This window comes from Rattus norvegicus, chromosome 19 (genome assembly GCF_021556685.1).
Source record: "Rattus norvegicus strain SHRSP/BbbUtx chromosome 19, alternate assembly SHRSP_T2T, whole genome shotgun sequence".
Lineage (NCBI taxonomy): Eukaryota > Metazoa > Chordata > Mammalia > Rodentia > Muridae > Rattus > Rattus norvegicus.
Window position 1 is genome coordinate 48,443,153 of NC_141552.1, and position 18,876 is coordinate 48,462,028.

At 43.4% G+C, this 18,876-nt stretch overlaps 1 protein-coding gene across 21 annotated transcripts in view; it reads left to right on the forward strand.

Annotated features, from left to right (window-relative positions):
- The window catches only part of Lrrc36 (leucine rich repeat containing 36), a 68,272-nt gene that overhangs the window by 34,949 nt on the left and 14,447 nt on the right, over positions 1-18,876 (forward strand). For 2 of the 21 annotated variants that reach the window (XM_087594844.1, XM_087594848.1), the window contains 8 exons: positions 1,448-1,894; positions 4,109-4,395; positions 7,269-7,434; positions 9,055-9,203; positions 9,900-10,023; positions 11,785-11,904; positions 12,418-12,532; positions 15,091-15,428. In XM_087594844.1, coding sequence (XP_087450970.1) covers positions 1,448-1,894; positions 4,109-4,395; positions 7,269-7,434; positions 9,055-9,203; positions 9,900-10,023; positions 11,785-11,904; positions 12,418-12,532; positions 15,091-15,316 — 1,634 coding nt within the window. In that variant the 3' untranslated portion in view covers positions 15,317-15,428. Of the gene's footprint in view, positions 1-1,447; positions 1,895-4,092; positions 6,537-7,268; positions 7,435-8,512; positions 8,720-9,054; positions 9,204-9,899; positions 10,024-11,784; positions 11,905-12,417; positions 12,533-15,090; positions 15,434-16,436; positions 16,634-18,876 lie in introns of those variants that run through there. The other 19 variants (XM_087594846.1, XM_087594840.1, XM_087594839.1 and 16 more) reach the window with 17 other exon arrangements.

The window sequence follows — 18,876 nt, forward strand, 5'->3', positions numbered from 1 at the left end:
CCATCTTATCTTTACCCTTAACACTATATCTTACACACATTTTCTTCTTACAGTGTGTGTGTGTGTGTGTGTGTGTGTGTGTGTGTGTGTGTGTGTGTGTGCGCGCGCGCGCTCTCATGTGCATGAGCTATGGGATGCAGTTGTCACATCTCACAGCTTGGGGAGAACCTGGACTTTTGTCCTTTTTACCTTAAAATAACTGGGTAAAGTGATTTCCTATACCTTTAAAGTTTTTGTTTGTTTCCTAATCTGGGCCTAGAATGTCCTCACTGTCTTTTCAGCTCTTTGTCTGATAGATACCATCCCATATCTTTACATGGTTACAACAGAAAGATCGTCTAAAGTATCTAATTTGCCATTACCTTAAAAAAACCAATTTATTGTGCCTAAGTTATTCTTGTTACCTAAATAAAGATACTCTTCTGTGGCCTTTACCATGCTATGTATGTTGACCGTGGGTAAAATATTGCTGGTCTATAGGTCCTTAGGACTATCAGGGTTAGAGGAGTTAATGTGACTAACTCAGAAATAACATATCCTATTCCTAAGGTAGCCCTTCAAGCATAAGAAACTCTGAACGTATCAAGGAGCACAGAACCTGCTCCTTTCTCTGGTGTCCTACTTGCTAAACTGTGAGATGTATTGCATAGCAAATAGAGCTGAGATAAATGCTTTAGAATCAGGTTAGCACCTAGGCTGGGGATTTTCATACATTTTGCATTCCCTACTGTTTAACTGGCTTAGGTATCAGTTCCCAGTGAGTGAACTAAAACCTCTGGGTGGAGTTTTTTTTTTCCTTTTTTTTTCCTTTTCTTTTCTTCGGAGCTGGGGACCGAACCCAGGGCCTTGCACTTGCTAGGCAAGCGCTCTACCACTGAGCTAAATCCCCAACCCCTCTGGGTGGAGTTTTAAGGGTGAACGAAGGCAAGGACGCTATAAAATCATAGACCAACTATTGTCTATAAACTGAATACACAAAGCCATGTCTCTTGTCATGTGGAAGTCCACCCACTTTTTATATAAAATTATCTAGAAGTCATGCGTGGTAACATGCATCTGTAACGGAAGCACTTGGGAAACGGAAGATGCAGGAAGGTTGTGATTTCCAGGCCAGTCTGAGGTACACAGGCAGACCTTGTTTCAAAAGACAAAAGGAAAAATAAAAGAGCAAAGCCAGTACATAGACAGGTCTGAAATTATTATTTAAGAGAGCACACTCTATTCTTCACATTCTATTCACATGAAGTTTGTCTCCAGAATGATACAGATCATTTGTTGTTTACAAAGCATCCCCCATGTCCTGTTGTCATCGTCCCTGTGGAAGGCTTTCGATTGTGGCTAGAATAAGAACCTCCTCTTCCAATACCGTCTCCTGTCTGCTGAACAGAGAAGCCTGGCGGGGCCAAGATAAACTCTCATCCTGTTTTGTTTTGTTTCCCTTGGTGAGGATTGGAACTCAGGCATTACTCGCCTCATCAGGGCACAGTCCGATCTCCAGAGAAGATGACAAGAGATGGATACCGAGTATCTTTTTTAGACACTAAGTCTTCAGGTTCTTCTCCAGTAAAGGACTTGATACCAAAACCTGATGCCTATCCGTGTACCCATGATGCCTCTTTGGGTAAACGTCTGGATGTGGGTGATTCTAACCAGATCCTTCCCTGCCAATTACCTTCTGGTGTTTGTCTGGACCATTATGATAATCATTATTCTCAAACTCTTTGCCTGCACGGAAGTCTTGTCAAAAGGCCTCAAAAAGGCAAGTACTATCGAGAATACAGCACAAAGCCTTCCAATGATAAAAAGGCCGCTTCATCCCTTTCCTGTGGAGACCTGCTAACATCCCTGTCAAACCCTGACTGCAGCACAGGAAGGCCATTGAAGCTCAGTTCAGGTAATGGCTTCCTGCCAGTTTGCAAGTCTCTTTAAACTCCCATGGAATGTCAAGAAATCTGGAGGGTGTGGGTGTAACATAATGGGTAAGTCAGAGGAAAATAGAAGTATGAGTCTCACAAGTGCATGTTGTTTTAGTTAAGCAACATCTCATGACTTACTGCCAGCTGCATCTAATTCTCTTGTCCCCATCATGAACCTCTGGTCTCCTTATAGATGATCATATGTGGATGTCCATATGCATGGGGTTGGGGGGAGATAACAAGAACGTCTCTCTAGGTGAATTTAGAATGAAAATTTACTCTTCAAAAACAAGTGGTTTCAGGGTAAGTTATAGAGACTAGTCTTCAACTATTAATTTATTTAAAAAAAAAAACTCCTTGAACACCTATTATGTGCCAGATGTTATTCTAGTTCTGAGATAAAGTAAGCTCAAACTCAAATTCCACATATATTTGATCATAAATTTTAAATCTCTGCTTTTATGCTAACAAGATAAAATAGTAGGAGCTGGAGAGTTGGCTCAGCAGTTAAGAGCACTGACTGCTCTTTCAAAAGTTCTGAGTTCAACTCCCAGCAAACACATGGTGGCTCACAACCATCTGTTAATGGGATCTGATGCCCTTTTCTGGTGTGTCTGAAGAGAGTGACAGTCTACTCACATATATAAAATAATACATCTTTTAAAAAAAGATAAGATAGTAAGTTAACATAAATATGTCAGTTGATAATAAATGTTGGTGGCTTTGGCTAGAGAGAGCAGTGGAGGCAGTGCGTGGGTGACAGATTTTGACTATAAGAAAATTACCCTTTGATTTGCTGATGGCCTGGGAATAAAGTGTGGGAGAAAGAGACTCAGTGATTCCAGGGTTCAACCTAAACTACTGGAAGAATGGAGTTATCATTTATTGAGATATATATTTTAAAATGAATAGAACAGGAGAAATAAGTTTTAAGATAAACATTGTTTGGTTTTAGGTATCTTAAGTTCGAGATGCTGCTAGAACTTCCCCAAGATTGCAGCCTAATAATTTGACATAATAGATGGAGAGGAGTGAAGAGGAGAAAGCCAAGTATTATTACACTGGGGTCCCATTGAAGAGTGTGCATTAAGAAGGGGAAAGTGAGCCCGGCATGGGGGATGGCACACACCTTTAACCCTAGCACTCAGGAGGCAGTGGCAGGTAGATCTCCAAGTTCAAGGCCAGTCTGTTCTACAGAATGAGTTCCAGGACAACCAGGACTACATAGAGAAACCCCGGAGAGGGAGAGGGAGGGGGGGGAGTGTTGGAGGCTCTAGGGAAGGAGCGCTAGGGTTTGGCAGTTATTTGGAAATACAAAGAAATTAGTGAATAGCTTCAGGGGATACATTAAAATAAAAGCTCCATTAAGGTGAGTTAAAAAAAAAAAAAAAGCTTGGGCATGAAGCAATAGAGTACTAAGTAAATAAAACCCCTTCAAGAAGTTTCTCAAAGTAGGTTGGGGATTTAGCTCAGTGGTAGAGTGCTTGCCTTGCCAAGGCCCTGGGTTCGGTCCCCAGCTCCGAAAAAAAGAAAAGGGGAAAAAAAGTTTCTCAAAGGGAGAGAACAGAGAGATGGAAGAGGCTATGGAGTCCTATAAGACTCACAGAACCATCAGTAAAGGGAGAATTAATGACATAGCCAACAACAACAACACAACAACAACAACAACAACAACAACAACAACAACAACACAGAGAACAGATGCAAGGGAAAAGTCCTTGTCTAGTCCAGTAGAGATGAAATCAGGTTGGCTGGTAGGAGCCGGCCTCAAATGATGTACCAGCAGTTCATCTACAAGGGGGTGGGAGGGACAGAGGATATATTCAGACAGCAGATAAGTGATAAGTCAGCTGATAAATTCAGTGGGGTGGTGGCATGGACCTTTAGTTTGATTGTCGGTTTTCTTAGTGAGATAAAGGAGGGAAGAGATGATATTCAAAGTAACCTAGCAATGATGAATTAAAGGGAGAAAGGTTAGAATAGATGTGTCGTTCTTCAGCCTCTGCTCTGGTATAAGATAGGAGTGAGTAGAGTTGCAGTTAATCAGAACTGAGGTTTTGTTAGGTAGCGGGAGAACAAAAAAAAGGGGGGGGGAGGGGAGTGTATGCTAAAGAGTAGTTATAGATACCAACAGATGCAAGGCCTAAGAGAGCTGAAAGGCCGGTTCATTTCCCAGGCTGCTTTCTCCACAGATCTCTATGCCACAACCCGTTTCAACAGTGACCATGCTCTGCTGGCCAATGTAGAGCAACAGCTGTCCAGCCTCGGTGATTTTGCACCAGCACCTGGTTCCTTCCCAAGCAACCCTGCCCTAGGAAATTCTCTGCGGACACTGCTGTTGCCTCCTGGGACTCCAGAAAACAGAGAGATTCCAACTAAGAGGTCATTAAGCCCTTCAAGGAGAGGATTCAAGCGGAAGGACAATATCCTTGCCAACCTGAATCTGAAACGTGGTTTCCAAGATGCTACAGGCAGCGAGGTGCAAGTACTGACTTGTTTGTGTGTACAAGAGACACAGAGGCTCAGGACAGAGTGTACTGCTCTTGGGGTCTGGGGTGGTTCCCAGCAATAGCGCTAGAAGTTCGTTGGGATTTTCAAAGGCCTATGACCAATATTACCAGGATAAAGCCTGTGATTCTTCTGCCCTTAGGAAAAGCTTTATATCACAAAGGAACTGACCTTGATTTACTTTGAGAGCATAAGCATGGTACATGGCAGGGAACACTTTAATGTCCTGCGAGGGTTTCCAATAGGAAGCTATAGAGAAGTTGTCACAAGTAACTTACTTGAAATAGTTTTTATAAAATCATTTTTGAGACAGTTTCTCACTGTAACCCTAGCTGGTCTGGGACTCATTGCATTCACAGATCAGACTGGCCTCGAACCCAGAGATCTGCCTGCCTCAGCCTCCAGTGCTAGGCTAAAATCATCATTTTTCTGTCTTGTCAGAAACACAAATGATTCTAAAATTTCCCCCCAGAAGTTTCCCCAAGCAAATGAATTAGATTGTCCAGAGGATTTTTAGCTGAAAATGAACTCAGAATTCAAGAGCTATCTTTTCAGAGTGCTAATTTTCATATTGTCACCAGGAAGCCTTCCATTTAGACCAAGGAGTACATCTCCAATGGTCCATGGCCCTCTTCATGTAAAGCCTGCGTCAGTCATTTCCTGTCTCCTCGAGAAGCAGAGTGTTTGGTCAGATGCTATTCCCAGTCATTTTAATTTCTGGTTGTCAGGAATCTCTTTGCACATTAGGATGACTTGACCCTTTGACTTCTTCCTGCTCAGTTTCAGAACTCTGGAGGGAAGAGCTGAGGTAGAGCTTACCTGATATGTGTGAGGCCCAATCACATGCCTCAAGCAAAGAAAAGGGAGAGGCCAGAAAGCCTCTGGAGACAGTCATATTTTTTGTGCACCAAAGGGGGGCAGTCTTGCAATATTTTCCTTAAGTTTTTGTTTTATTTTGTTTTGGGCTGGTTTTACATTCTTAGCAACAAATGATTATTTTATCAGACAAAAACACTAACTGCACTAAAGTATTTAGGGTGACGTCCCAAGAACACTTAGGATACTTGGCATGCTGCCTTACTAAAACAGCCTAAGGAAAAAAATTCACTTTTATTTCACATATTGTTAAAATCTCAACATTTTTGGACTATCTAATATTCCCACTTTTTCCTGCTAGATGTTATTTTTCTTAATATGGAGAGCTTTCAAAGTGCTAACTTAATATAAATACAAAGCAGACGTTTTTGCTTTTAGTGAGTGCTTGAGATAGAGTTCAGGGCCCTCACCCATGCCAGGTCCTTGACTGTGAGTTTTATAACATATAAAACTCATTCATATGAGTGTTTGGTTTCTGAAATTGATCATTTTCAATCGTAAAAAAAAAAAAAGCATTAAATTCGGCATGGTGGAGTATATCACTAGTACTTAGGGAGCAGAAGTGGGAGGATCAGGAGTTCAAGACCAGCTTGGGCCACATGAGAATCTGTCTCAACCAATAAAGAAAAAAAAAGTTAAAGAAAACCATTAACAGTAAATATTTATTTTTAGTAAATTTCCCTAAAGTAGCTTTTTGATATGACAAGACTTTTCTATACTTTAACCCCAAATTAGGTTACCATCCCAAATGATCCAATCTTGTGTCCTTCATACATTCCCAGTCCTTACTTATTCTGTCCCCATCAGTGCTGGGTACAGATTTCCTGAGTCCATGTTTATCCCAGTTGTAATGCCATTCCCTACCAATCACAGGCTGCACATGTTACTCAACTCATGTCACGTCCTGGGTGTTGTGTTTCATTAGAAAATTAATCATCCTTTTACATCAAAGGAGCCAAGAATTGAGAAATAATTTGGCTGTCTTTAATTTATATCTCTGTGTGTGTGTGTGTGTGTGTGTGTGTGTGTGTGTGTGTGTGTGTGTGTGTTGTTAGGGATAGAAGCCAGGGCTTTGCACATGCTAAGCAAGAGCTCTATCACTGAGCTGCATATCTAACCTGTACTAGCTTTTTTGAAGTCCACGGACTCTATATAAAAGACTAGGAAATATACTTTTATATAAAATACATAATGTATGTGTCAGGTTGGAATGAATAAAAGCAACTATGAATTTTACTATACAGATCTATAATTTCTTTATATAAAAAATATCATTAGTACTTGTCCCAACAATGACATTTCACTTACATTCTTAAAATGTTAGAGAGCATTTATTTTATTTTAAATAAAAGTTTATTATCAATTTTAATTTCTCATTAAATTACTCTTAATTTTATCTTGTCACATATGGTACTTTTTAAACTGCCCTGCAGTTTAATCTTCTTTTGGTTTTTTTTTTTTTTGTTTTTTCCGGAGCTGGGGACCAAACCCAGAGCCTTGCGCTTCCTAGGTAAACGCTCTACCACTGAGCTAAATCCCCAGCCCCTAATCTTCTTTTTGTATTACATAGTACACTGAACCATACATGTACGTACTAAATAACACATTTTATAATTTTATAAATTATAAAAACCTCCACGGAAAAATAATGCTAGAGGACCTACTCATTTTGAATTTGTCCTTGAGGATGTAGTGATGAGGCCCAGTGGTGGAGCACTTGCAGAGCACATACAGGGTCCTGGGAATAATCTATCAAAGAAACAGAAAAAAGAAACAAGAAATTTCCATCCGTGTTTTATGTGCTTGCCTTGGACATAGTAATATGCAATTCATATCTAACCCAAAAGATGAAAGTTTTGTTACTTTAAAGAATTATTGATGCTTTAAATGTATGGATCCTTATCCCCCTGGTTGTGTAAAAACGACACAAACGGTCCTGGGTTTTGTTTTTGTTTTTGTCTTCTTGAGCCTTTCTCTAGTGACCTGGGCAGTTTGCATGGTTTATCAGGAAACCGTAGTCCCCCGATCTCTGCCAGAACACCCCACGTAGCCACTGTCCTCAGACAGCTCCTGGAGCTGGTGGATAAGCACTGGAATGGTTCTGGCTCCCTTCTCCTCAACAAGAAGTTTCTTGGTAAGTGCATAGCTCTCTCTCTTCCTTGAGGAGGGCCGGACCTTTCTTCTGCCCTGTGGTTTGTTTTGTTAACAACCATCTAGTTCCCTTAGCCTACAAAGGGGAGCTTGTATCTCACAGACATTTCCCAGAAACACCATAAGTACCAAATCTGCATTTTTGTCACATCTGTCTTCCCTATTTTTTTTAAATCAGCTGTTTTTCCAACTGCTTTGTAGAAATCATTTTCTTCCTATGCTGTGCTTGTATGTGCTCATGTGTGGTCTTTGGTAACGTGTTGCATGATCAGATATATGTAATACAGAGTAGTTATAGTAATAATTGCAAAACCATTTTATGACCCTTTGAAAGTGCCAGTATTGATGACAACAGAAATGAGGTTTGATCATCTGAAATTTGTAGAGACTGTTGAAATGTTGATTTTTAAAATGCAAATGAGTTAATGCTCTCGGGCTCTTTTCAGGGGTTAATTTTTAGAAGTGTGGTCAGCTCTGGGTGTTTATCTGTTGTTTGATGGCAAGAGAACACAAGGAACTTTTACTTGTTAGTAAAGCTTTAAGAAGAAACTAGAAACTTAAACATTGTTTGGGCTGCAAAAAATATTTTTAATTTCTAAAGGCTGAGGCTACAATCCAGTGGTAGAACATCTGTCTAGCTTGCACAAGCCCCATTCCAGCACAAGAAAACTTTCTTTAAAGATTTTAGTTTTATCCAGGCAGTAATGGTGTGCATGCTTTAATTCCAGCACTTGGGAGACAGTGGCAGGCTGATCTCTGTGAGTTCAAGGCCATCCTGGTCTACACATTGAGTTCTAGAACAGCCAGGACTACACAGAGAAGCCCTGTCCTGAAAACAAACAAGCAAACAAAACCCAACAAACAAGAAAAAGATTTTAGCTTTAGTTATGAACATTGGTGTGTACATGTGTGTATAGTTACTTATGAACATTGGTGTGTACATGTGTGCATAGTTACCTATGAACATTGGTGTGTACATGTGTGTATAGTTACCTATGAACATTGGTGTGTACATGTGTGCATAGTTACCTATGAACATTGGTGTGTACATGTGTGTATAGGTGCCCCACAGAGATCAGAAGGAGTTAAATTCCCTGAAGCTGGAGTTACAGGGGTTGTGAACCACCTGACACAGTGCTGAATACTGAACTCTGGTCCTCTTCAAAAGCAGCAAATACTCCTAACTGCTGAGCCATCTCTCCAACCCCCACCCCAACATTCTTAATTAAAAAATTATATGGGAAGAGGACAGAGAGGGTAATACATGTGTGAGTATAATAATAGGTTATATACATGTATCATGAAATTCATGATAAATCCATTGTTATATATAATCAATATATGCTAGTAAATAACTTTTTAATTCTAAAGGGACAAAGAGGATAAAGAAACAGTCTTCTTTTCCATGTTGAGCCAGGAATCATCCATTGGAATGGTACCTCTGGACCATTCAGGGAGGGTTCTGAGTTATCCTTCACAAAGGGTTTGGGTCCATAACACCTCGTACAGCCACTAAAACTGATGTCAAAAGCAGAGCTGACAGTTGTTGGTTTGGAATTCTGAGCTTTGGTTTTTAAAATTTTCCAACCTGGATTTTTGGCAGGTCCTGCCAGAGATTTGCTCCTGTCCTTGGTGGTGCCTGCACCTCCCCAGCAGTGGCATCGCTCGCTGCTTGACGACAAGACAGGGAGAGCCTTGCACTGGAGGGAGACGGAGCTAAAGGAAGCAGGGCAGCTGGTTCCCAGTGATGTGGTATGACACCCTCCCTCAGCTCTCTCTCCCTTTACCAGAAAAGACATGGCATCATGACTAGAACAGCCCAGGGCCCCTGGGGGCATCACTGCCATGGACACTTAGACACTCCAGAACCAAAATAGGGAAAAGGCAAGTGGGACAAATCAGGAATACAGAACTCATTATTCCTCGGGAATGACTCTGTCCTCCTAGCCCAAATCCAAATCTCCTAAAGAAATACTTGAAAAGACAGAGTGAGGAAGCCCACAAAAACTCTACTGTTGAGAACCATAACATGGTCCCAATGATGGAAGGCCATCTTTTCCCTTCTGCTAGAGCAGAGAGCCTCAGAGCAGCAGTCATATTTGAACAACTGGATGCAGCTTTGGGAAAGAAAGAATCTAATAGTCCTCGGTTTCTGTTTTCTTACCTTCAGCAAGTTTTCAGGTGCCATGCTGGGCCCTAGAAACTTCTGATTAATGACCCAGAATGCCAGCCTCTTGCAAAGCCACCAGTGTCCAGCAAGAGTCATGGAAGACCTTACTTGTAAGGAAGACTGAGGTTACACAGAACCAGTTTGAACTATGTTTACTATAAATCAAATTTGCAGTGAGGCCGCACAGCTGCACCCCGTTCTGTCAGTTGTTAGAGGAAAAGGCCCTGCCCAGGAATTCATATTCTTAATGCATTGCTGCATTGTTTTCTGGTCTAAAGGAAAGTTTGAAGCAAAAACTGGTCAAAGTGTTGGAAGAAAACCTTATTTTGTCAGAAAAAATTCAGCAGTTGGAGGGAGCTGCTGCCACCTCGGTTGTGAGTGGGCACCCATCTCACACACACGGTAAGTTAGGAAAGCCTGGAGTGTAGTTGCCCAAAACAACTGTTGGCAAATGCCCTGTTTAAAGAGCTCCATCAGCCCAGGGCTGCCTTTGGTTTTCTTAGCCATATTTGTCTTTGGGACTTAACAGGAATTATGATTTTAACCTCAGAGAGTCATTTTATTTTTGTTGTGCTAGGAATCCAACCCGGGATGGATCCCCAGAAAATTGTAATGTAGGCATCTTTGAACTACCACATAAAGCTTTGTGTTCATGTAAAACATACATGGACTGTGTTTTTAGAATGACACTGCCTTTTGTCATTTCAGCAGGAGAGAATGGATAAGGAAATACAGCTCAATGACCCAGCAATGAGCACCACCAGCACTTTTGAATTCTTTCTCCCAGATAACCTCCATAAGATAGACATGCAACTCAAAGATTTCAATTATACCATAAGTTTTAAAGATAATTTACATGCAAAATATATTCATCTTAAGTTTGACGCTAATGAAAAGATAAAACACCTTTGTAACTCCAGAAAGTTACCATTATATACTTGTGTAGTCATTTTCCCCTCCATATCCCAGCAACCACACAACTATTTCTACATCCTCACTTAATGCTAAATGGCACTGGCAACTCCCCGGAGTTGCATGAGTAGTCTTCATTTATCTGTCAAATTCTATACTGTTGTTTCTAATATTTAATTACCATGGTGAGAATGTTGGTAATGCCCGGAATGAAAACAGTGCTCTGAGACCACCTTTCTTCCTGGTGATGGAGCTACAGCTCCTGAGACTTGTGCTGCTGTCAATGATGCTGCTTCCCAAAGCTGCTGGGCAAAGATTGCTGTACATTTCAGAAGAGGGGAAGTCAAAAGGCATAGACCTTTACATGTTGCTAAATCACTCCCCAGAAACGTGGTTTTGATTAAGCACATCTGTATTTGAGCTCCTTTTCCACTCCTCCTTTGCTACTCTTTTCTTCTTCTTTTTTTTTTTTTTGATTTATTTATTTGTTTATATGCATACACTGTAGCTGTCTTCGGACACACCAGAAGAGGGTATCAGATCCCATTACAGATGGTTGTGAGCCACCATGTGGGTGTTGGGAATTGAACTCAGGACCTCTGGAAGAGCAGTCAATGCTCTTAACCACTGAGCCATCTCTCCAACCCCCAATACTACTTTTGTCTGTTTACCTTGTTGTTTTGGTTTGTTCTGTTTTGTTCTGTTCTGTTTTGTTTTGTTTTGTTTTGTTTTGTTTCGAGACAGGGTTTCTCTGTGTATCCCTGACCGACCTGGAACTCGCTCTATGTACCAGGCTGGCTGAAAACTCAGAGATTCACCTGTCTCTGCCTCCCAAGTGCTAGGATTAAATGTGTATGCTGCTATGCCCAGCTGAAAATGTTACCTTTTCATTTTAGGTTTGCCATTGTGATAGTAAAACAATATTCACTCAAGTATTGGTTTCCACTATTTCAGTACTATCATAGGTTGGCCTATATTTTAAAATCTGCCCTCAACTTCAAACCTGTAGTACAGCTTTCATAAGTAAGCAGCACTCATACAGCTGTGAGAAACTTGAGGCAGAAGCATTGAGCCACCACTGTGAAACTCAGCACCACCTGGTGATAGTCACAAAACCAGATAAAAAGGAAACATCAATCCTCTCCTACCTATTTTGAGAGCTAATCCTTTCATTCAGCCATAAGGCCCGGTTCTGTACAGCAGCTCACTGGGGGTTACTGTTGTTATAGCATTCCTGGTTTCACCTTCCAGACCTTGCCATTCAAAATGTGATCCATGGTAGCATCACCTGGGAGCTTGTTAGACAAGAGCGTTGGTCTTCCTCACCATCTACTGAATCAGAATCGATTTTAACAAGATCCCAGGTGATGGGTAAGCACATTAGTGTTTTCAGAGCATTATTCTAGAAAACTGGCTCTTCTAGGACCGGGGTTGTGTGTTCTCACTACCTCATGGCTGCAGGCAGGTGGCACGGTCTTCGCTATCACTGAGATGTTGCAGTTTTATAATTTTATAGATTGACACAGTTGTAGATATTTTCATAAACTAGGTAAATAGAATGCAGGAGATTATTTGTTTACTAAGTATAGAGAGAGGGCAGGTGTGTCCCTGGGTCCTCATGGGGGTACTGTGGGCCTTGGTCATCGTCTGTAGTACAACTCAAAAGTTTATACACCAATGTGCAATTGTACCTGGCCAAACTGTAATTCAGATCTGTTGCCAAATGCCATATTCTTATCAAATAGCCTCTGTTTCCAAGGAAGGGGATGGTGGGTGTGTGGGGGTGTTTATGGGGGGACAGTCAAGATGTTCCTGAGTACTTGGGCTCTACTCAAAAATGAACTTGGAGTTCTGCTCACTTCTTGGCTTTTGTACCTTTTGTAGATGATCTTCTGCACAAAAACCAACAGCTGACCATACAGGTGGCTTGCCTGAACCAGGAGCTGACTCAGCTGAAAAGGCTGGAGGAGACAGTTGCTCTTCTCCATGAGAGTCAGAGGTAGGAGCAGGCCTGGCTGGCTGGCTTCCAAGCTGTGTTCACTCCTCTTTATCTCCTCTGCTTTTCTTGGAAGCTAGAATCCACACCTGTGTAAATTAGTGCAGTCTGTATGTAAATCTCCTGTACTTGGCCAGCTAGCCAGGGATCAAAGGACTGCTTTAGGACTGCTATGATACACCAGGGACAAACGTTGTTGGCGGTGGGTTGCAACTACTCAATAATTAGTTTCTTCGTGGCTGTAATAGGACTCTAGGGCCATCCAATTGTTTTGGTCATTACCAACCCCTCAGCCCATCTGGCTCCTCTGGAAAGTGTTTGCTATTGGGCCCAAAAGACTCACCAAGAGCACTCAGTAGGGAGTAATAGGGAAAAGAATCTAAAGTACTCCATAACATCAGCTTCGTCACAGGGAAAGCACCTTCAAGCTGCAGACTGGAGACACCTGGAAGTTGGGGAGGTGGCTTAAGGCAGCAGGCGATCCTGAGAAAGCGCTTTAAGAGTTGATTTGCCAGTCCACCTCTGCTAGAACTCTCACTCATTTTTACAGACATCAAAACCCAGAACTCACCATTGGTTTTCAGTAGAGTAGCATTAAAGCCAGAGGGTCAGGTCCAGGCCCTTTCTGGATGACTTAAGACAAAAAATAAACAAAAGCCCCACAACTGTTCAGCTGGACATAGTGGCACCTGCTTATAATCCTGGCACTTAGGAGTCAGCACTTCAAGGGCAGCCTCTAGTACATAGCGAGTTTAAGGCTAGCCTGTACCACCTGGGACTCTCTTAAAAAAAACAAGCAACAACAAAACTCTTTTATAAGTATTTCAAGCTTTACAGAGTAAAGATAATAGCATGAAGTCATGGTTCTCAAACCTAGTCTGCAAGGGAATTACAGGAAGGAGTTGTTGAAGTGCAGATTGCTGGGTCCCAGGCCAGAGTTCTGCTTGACACTGTGGGCTGGGAGCTTGAGAATCTGCATTTCTGATGTTTCCAGCCTGGGCTTCAGCTACTGGTCTGGAGCCCACACTGTGCACATATTAGAGAGCACCTCTTAAGGGACAAACACTCAAAACATCCATTCCAGTGAACCTGAGACAGCTCCGTCCCTCTAGGCACTCAGCCCATTTGCTTTATTTTACTTTGATGCTTAGGGAACTTTTTTTGGTTTATCTTGTTTGTACAATTTTATAAAACATACCGTCCTCCCAAAGTCATGTCCATAAATACGGTAAACCCAGAAGCACCTACTGTTCTGTCTCACTGGCCTTCTATCGTGCATGCTGGTGGAGCCGTTATCTGCTCATCTTTTATGCATAAAAAGCACAGGTGTTACTGATTTAATCCATTTTTTTAATTTTTAAAACGTTTATGCGCATGGGTACTTTACATGCACACATGTCTAATACCCATGGAATCCGGAAGAGGGTTCTGAGATCTCCTGAAACTACAGTTACAGATGGTTGTGAGCCACCATGTGAGAGCTGGGAATTGAACTAGAATCCTCTGAAAAGGGAGCCAGTGCTCTGTGAGTCCCCTTCCAGGCCTGCTTCAACTTGTTTGATTGTTTGATGAGGGAGGGAGGATTGAATGTGCTGGGACAAGTTTTATCTTGAAAAAATCAGTTCACAACGGTCTATGAGTTAGTTCTCAGTCCTTTTTATAGATGCCTAGTCCTCATTGTATGATTATACCTTTTTTTAAAAAATAATTAGTTCTCTATTAATATCAGTTTAGAGGAACAGTATTTGGCTTCCAAAAATAATATAGTATGAGCTGTGGTCCACGTACCCAGCAAGTGTGAGATTCATGTTCCAGTTCCCAGCACCCCCCCCAATAGTGCTAGAATTAATACCATTTATATACTTTTTTTTTTTTTTCGGAGCTGGGGACCAAACCCAGGGCCTTGCGCTTGCTAGGCAAGCGCTCTACCACTGAGCTAAATCCCCAGCCCCATACTTTTTTTTTTTTTTTTTTTTTGAGACAGGATCTCTCTACATAGCACTGGCTGTCCTGGAACTCACTAGGTAGACCAGGCTGGCCTCAAAGTCCCAGAGCTCCACCTGCCTCTGCTTCCTGAGGGCTGGGAGTAAAGGCATGTGCTACCACACCTGGCTGTATATGTCATATTCTGTGCTGATGTGTGAATGGATGGCTTTTAGTGTTGTGTGATAATTCCAAGCTGGAGAATGCAGTGGTGGCTTGTACCGTTGGTCTGGTACAGAGACGGGCTATTAAAGGAGGCAGTGATTAGGGAGGGGGGTTGACAGTGATCAGATGCCAGTGCTCCTGTGCTTCTCCCTCCCTCATCAAGAAAGGGCTTTGGAAAGAATGGAAGAACTAGTCCATAAAATATGAGCTACATCACTGCTTCAGTCACTCTGAAATGCAGTCCATGAACTGTAACAAAGGAACCATGGTCTGCTTTTAAAATAATCTACTCATAAATTGGACAGTTCTATTGAAAGGTGTTACTGCACTGTATGTTAGTAGCCATTTCAGACCTGAATGGCATGTGCTTTGCTTTTGTGATTTCATGACTGCCTTTCCCCCCCGGGCCTCAGGTCCCTGGTGGTAACTAATGAGTATCTGCTGCAGCAGCTGAATAAAGAGCAGAAAGGTTATTCCGGGAAATCGCTCCTGCCTCCTGAGAAGACTCATCCTTTGGGGAGATTGTCGCCCTTTGGGAAAAGCACTCTGTCTTCCTCCTCACCAACGGTACACAACACGGGTCAGTACCTAATACAGAGTGTCTCAGAAGCTGACCCTGAGCCTAGTCTGTGGAGCTAGCACCACAGCCTTCCCCACCACTCCCTCACCCATGGAGGTAACTCAGCCCTACTGTCCCTGTAGTGGATACTGGTGTTTATCCCCAAAGATTAAGAAAAACTTATTATGATTACATTATATTGTCCCTCTTTATTTTCCTATTTATTTCCTCCCATTTGGTCATTCTTTCCTTCTGCCCACACAAATTGTTGGCACTTGGTCCTAGGCACCATTTCACACAGAAACATTTGATTGAAAATATCAGAAAAGAAAAAATAGTGGACACTTTTCAGTGTCATTTCAGGCTGTGGCAGAAAGTTACAAAAGAACATCTGTCACTTTCTTTTGTGTTAGAATTTCCAAAGACTCTGAAACGTTTGGAGTCTCCTGCTGCCATAGTGCAAGTGTATACACTCCGTCCAGAGGAGCCCATGGCCTAGTAAGACTCAGGTGATGGTCCTCAGAGTAGGTCTAATGAGAGATTGGAATAAGCATGTGGGTTAATGTTGAGGTCCATATGGAAGCTCTAGCGAAGTCTTGGTGTGTAGTGGGTCTCACAGATTAGGATGCTAATGGAAAGATGCAGAGCCTCTTAGACTTGGATGCAGAGTCTAGTGATCCCTGAAGGATCATGGATCAGGGATACAGTGGAATGTGGTACCACAGGAGTATGTGACAGCACATCAGTCTTTGCCTGGAGAATGCAATGTCAGGAAAATGTTCCCAGAGGACAGTCAAATGAGACCTGAAAATAAGCAGGTTACTAGGCAAAGCACAGGACCAAGGGCAAGAACAAGAGGAGGGCTGCAGCTTTGCTGTGTCACAAAGGGAGTGGTTCCTCTCCCCGGCTGGGAGCTGGGAAGGCAGAGGAACTTGGCTGCACAGGCTTCTTGCAGAGTTCCACTAAGGGGCAGAAGGGTAGAGGCCTGCGTGCATTTAAAAGGTTTCCTCTGTAAGGAGAAGGGCTGACAGGAACAGGACAGGCTGAGCACAAAGAAGCTGGACAGCAGGAGCAGGCCCACCTGAGGTGCGGCTTGTGAGCATGCCTAGCTCAGTGCCATTTCACACATGAGGATTAGGTATCTTAAACCTCAGTGGGTCTATACCCACTGAAAGCTGCTTCTATACCATCTTTCTCCAGAGCTGGAGAAATGTTGCCAGAAAACAAACACTGTCACTCTGATGCCACTTCCTCTATAGAGCCGTGTCAGGAAGAGAGGCAAGGGGCTAAGACACTGATTCATGGCCCTAACTCACATGCCATGCAGGGAATGAGTCCTGTGCCACATTGTGGGTTTGAAGCCCCATGTTTCTGAATTATAAATCAATCCACAGACATCTGGGTTTGTCTGTTTGTTCAAGAGGAGCCATAAGTTTTTGGTTCCACAAAAGCCACTCCTCTGGCTTCTTGTCCCATTGAGAAATCTCCATAGAGCCTAAGCCGTGCCAGCAAGGGGGGACTCAGGGCACAGAGCGCCTGCTATGCTAGGCACTGGGCAAACACTGGCTTTCCTTGCACCATCCACCTCCTCCTACCTCTAGTATGACCTCTTATGGTGGCAGCCCAGCATCTGCACAGAGCTCCTATAAAGAGAAACAAAGTGCCTGGCACACTAAGCCACCTCCATGGCCATCTCCCTTTGTCACCGCAAATAGCTGATCCTGACTCAGGCCAGCCATTCTTGGGCTGCTAGGCACTCCCAGGGTGGAAGTCCTCTCAACCTCTGATTTCTCCTGATGTGTCATGTAGTCCTGGGGACAGGACGTAGCTATTATAATGTCAAAGGAGAGGCCAGAGTTGTCACCATGAATGGCTAGCAGGCCAACTTGAAGGGCAGAGAAAAACCTCTGGAGAGAAATGAGTAGAGAGGCTGGCACTCTAAGTCTGCCCTGCAGTGGAGAAGGAAGCAAATCTGGTGTACAACCAGTCCTCAGGCAGGCCTCTGCCCACTGTAGAGAGGGATTTAATGGGGTGTCCTTGTGACCCGAGCTACTGGAGAAGGTGCTCATGGTTTTGTTTTTTTTTTTGTTTGTTTGTTTGTTTGTTTGTTTGTTTTTCTTTTTTTTCCGGAGCTGGGGACTGAACCCAGGGCCTTCCGCTTGCTAGGCAAGCGCTCTACCACTGAGCTAAATCCCCAACCCCAGTGCTCATGGTTTTAACCACAGAAGTCTCCCTGGCCCTAAGTGGACCTTGAGCTGCTTCTAGCTCTATGTGCCTTTTCAGAGGGCACACAGATCTTTCTCCTACTTCATGGAGTTCAGGGTCAGGCAATACCCCCACCCTTTTCTCCAAGTCATCCCACCAGTCACAGGAATAACAGGCTGCTACTTCCCTCCTTGTTAGCTGTCTCCCCACCCCAACCCTCCACACCCCTGGATCTCTAGCTGACAGGGAGGCCCACGTACAGATACAGGTAAACCCATTTGCTGTGACCATCTTTCCGTAAGTAGAAGCTACAAGGATTTAGATTTCCATAATGCTCACTAACATGAGGCTTGTGACTCAAACGGATTTCCCAGGCTAGATGGAGATACCACTGCTTTACTGCTGGGGAGGGGACGCTGGAACTCTTCCCAGGTAGCTTGAGAAGAGACATCCCAGTGAAGAGCCAGGTGCTAGCCTGGGCCCTCTCCTCCCCACCTGACCTTTCTTCATCCCTGTCTAGCTCACACCATTTGTCTACATGTCTCCTCCCAGGGTGACTGGGCTTAAGCCTAGTGTGAGCAGAAGATCCTAGGACAGGCTGTGGGAATGGGGTACGCAGAAAAGAAGTTACTAAAGCCTCTGAAACCTAGAAGCTGCCCTGTCATGGAGAGGCCCTTGTTACTCCAACAAGGTGAAGAGCCTGCTTGGGAACAGCTCTAGCCTAGCACCAGGGACTCCAAGGACTGATGGTCTGTCTGGAAGGGAACAGACAGGCCCCACCGTCCCCATCAGAATGATGAACAGATGGGAGGAGTCAGCAAGGAGTCCCTCACTGTGGGACACCAGGCTCTCCACTGGCCACTAGGGCCTGTCTGTTGGAGAAACAGTGTTGGACTTGCTGTGCTAGAACAGGGCTGGCATGAAGATGAGCTTTATGGTTTAGGACTCATCTGTTGAAATTTTTTTCTTCCCTAGGCCTCTGTTTCCTCGGCCATAGAGTTAGGGAATCAATTGTTTATTCTCTAGTTCTATCTAGCCCTGAATATTCTGAAATTCTGGGCTAGAGCCCAAAATGCCTTATCCAAGTAGCCCCCAGTTGGCAGCCATGGTGCTGAGGCCTGTCCCTGAGCCTCTACCAAGGCTTGGTCCAGGCCAATTCTGTTGCTTCATCCTTCCTCCTGTGCAAATATTGAGAGCAGATTGAGGCCTTATTGATTAGACAACAGGCTGTGATGTCATCGCCCCAGGGTCAGGGTCCAATAAAAAGTTCTGCATCTCCCTAAGGCTGTCTTGGGCAGCCTGGCTCTGCTCTGCACTAATGGGAAGGACTCACTAGTGGAAGGAGATATCATCTATCCTGGGCATGGCTGCCAGTGGGAATAAAGAGCCCAGCAGGGTGTGGGAAGGAGGGGGTAATAGGGCACTGCGGTGTGAA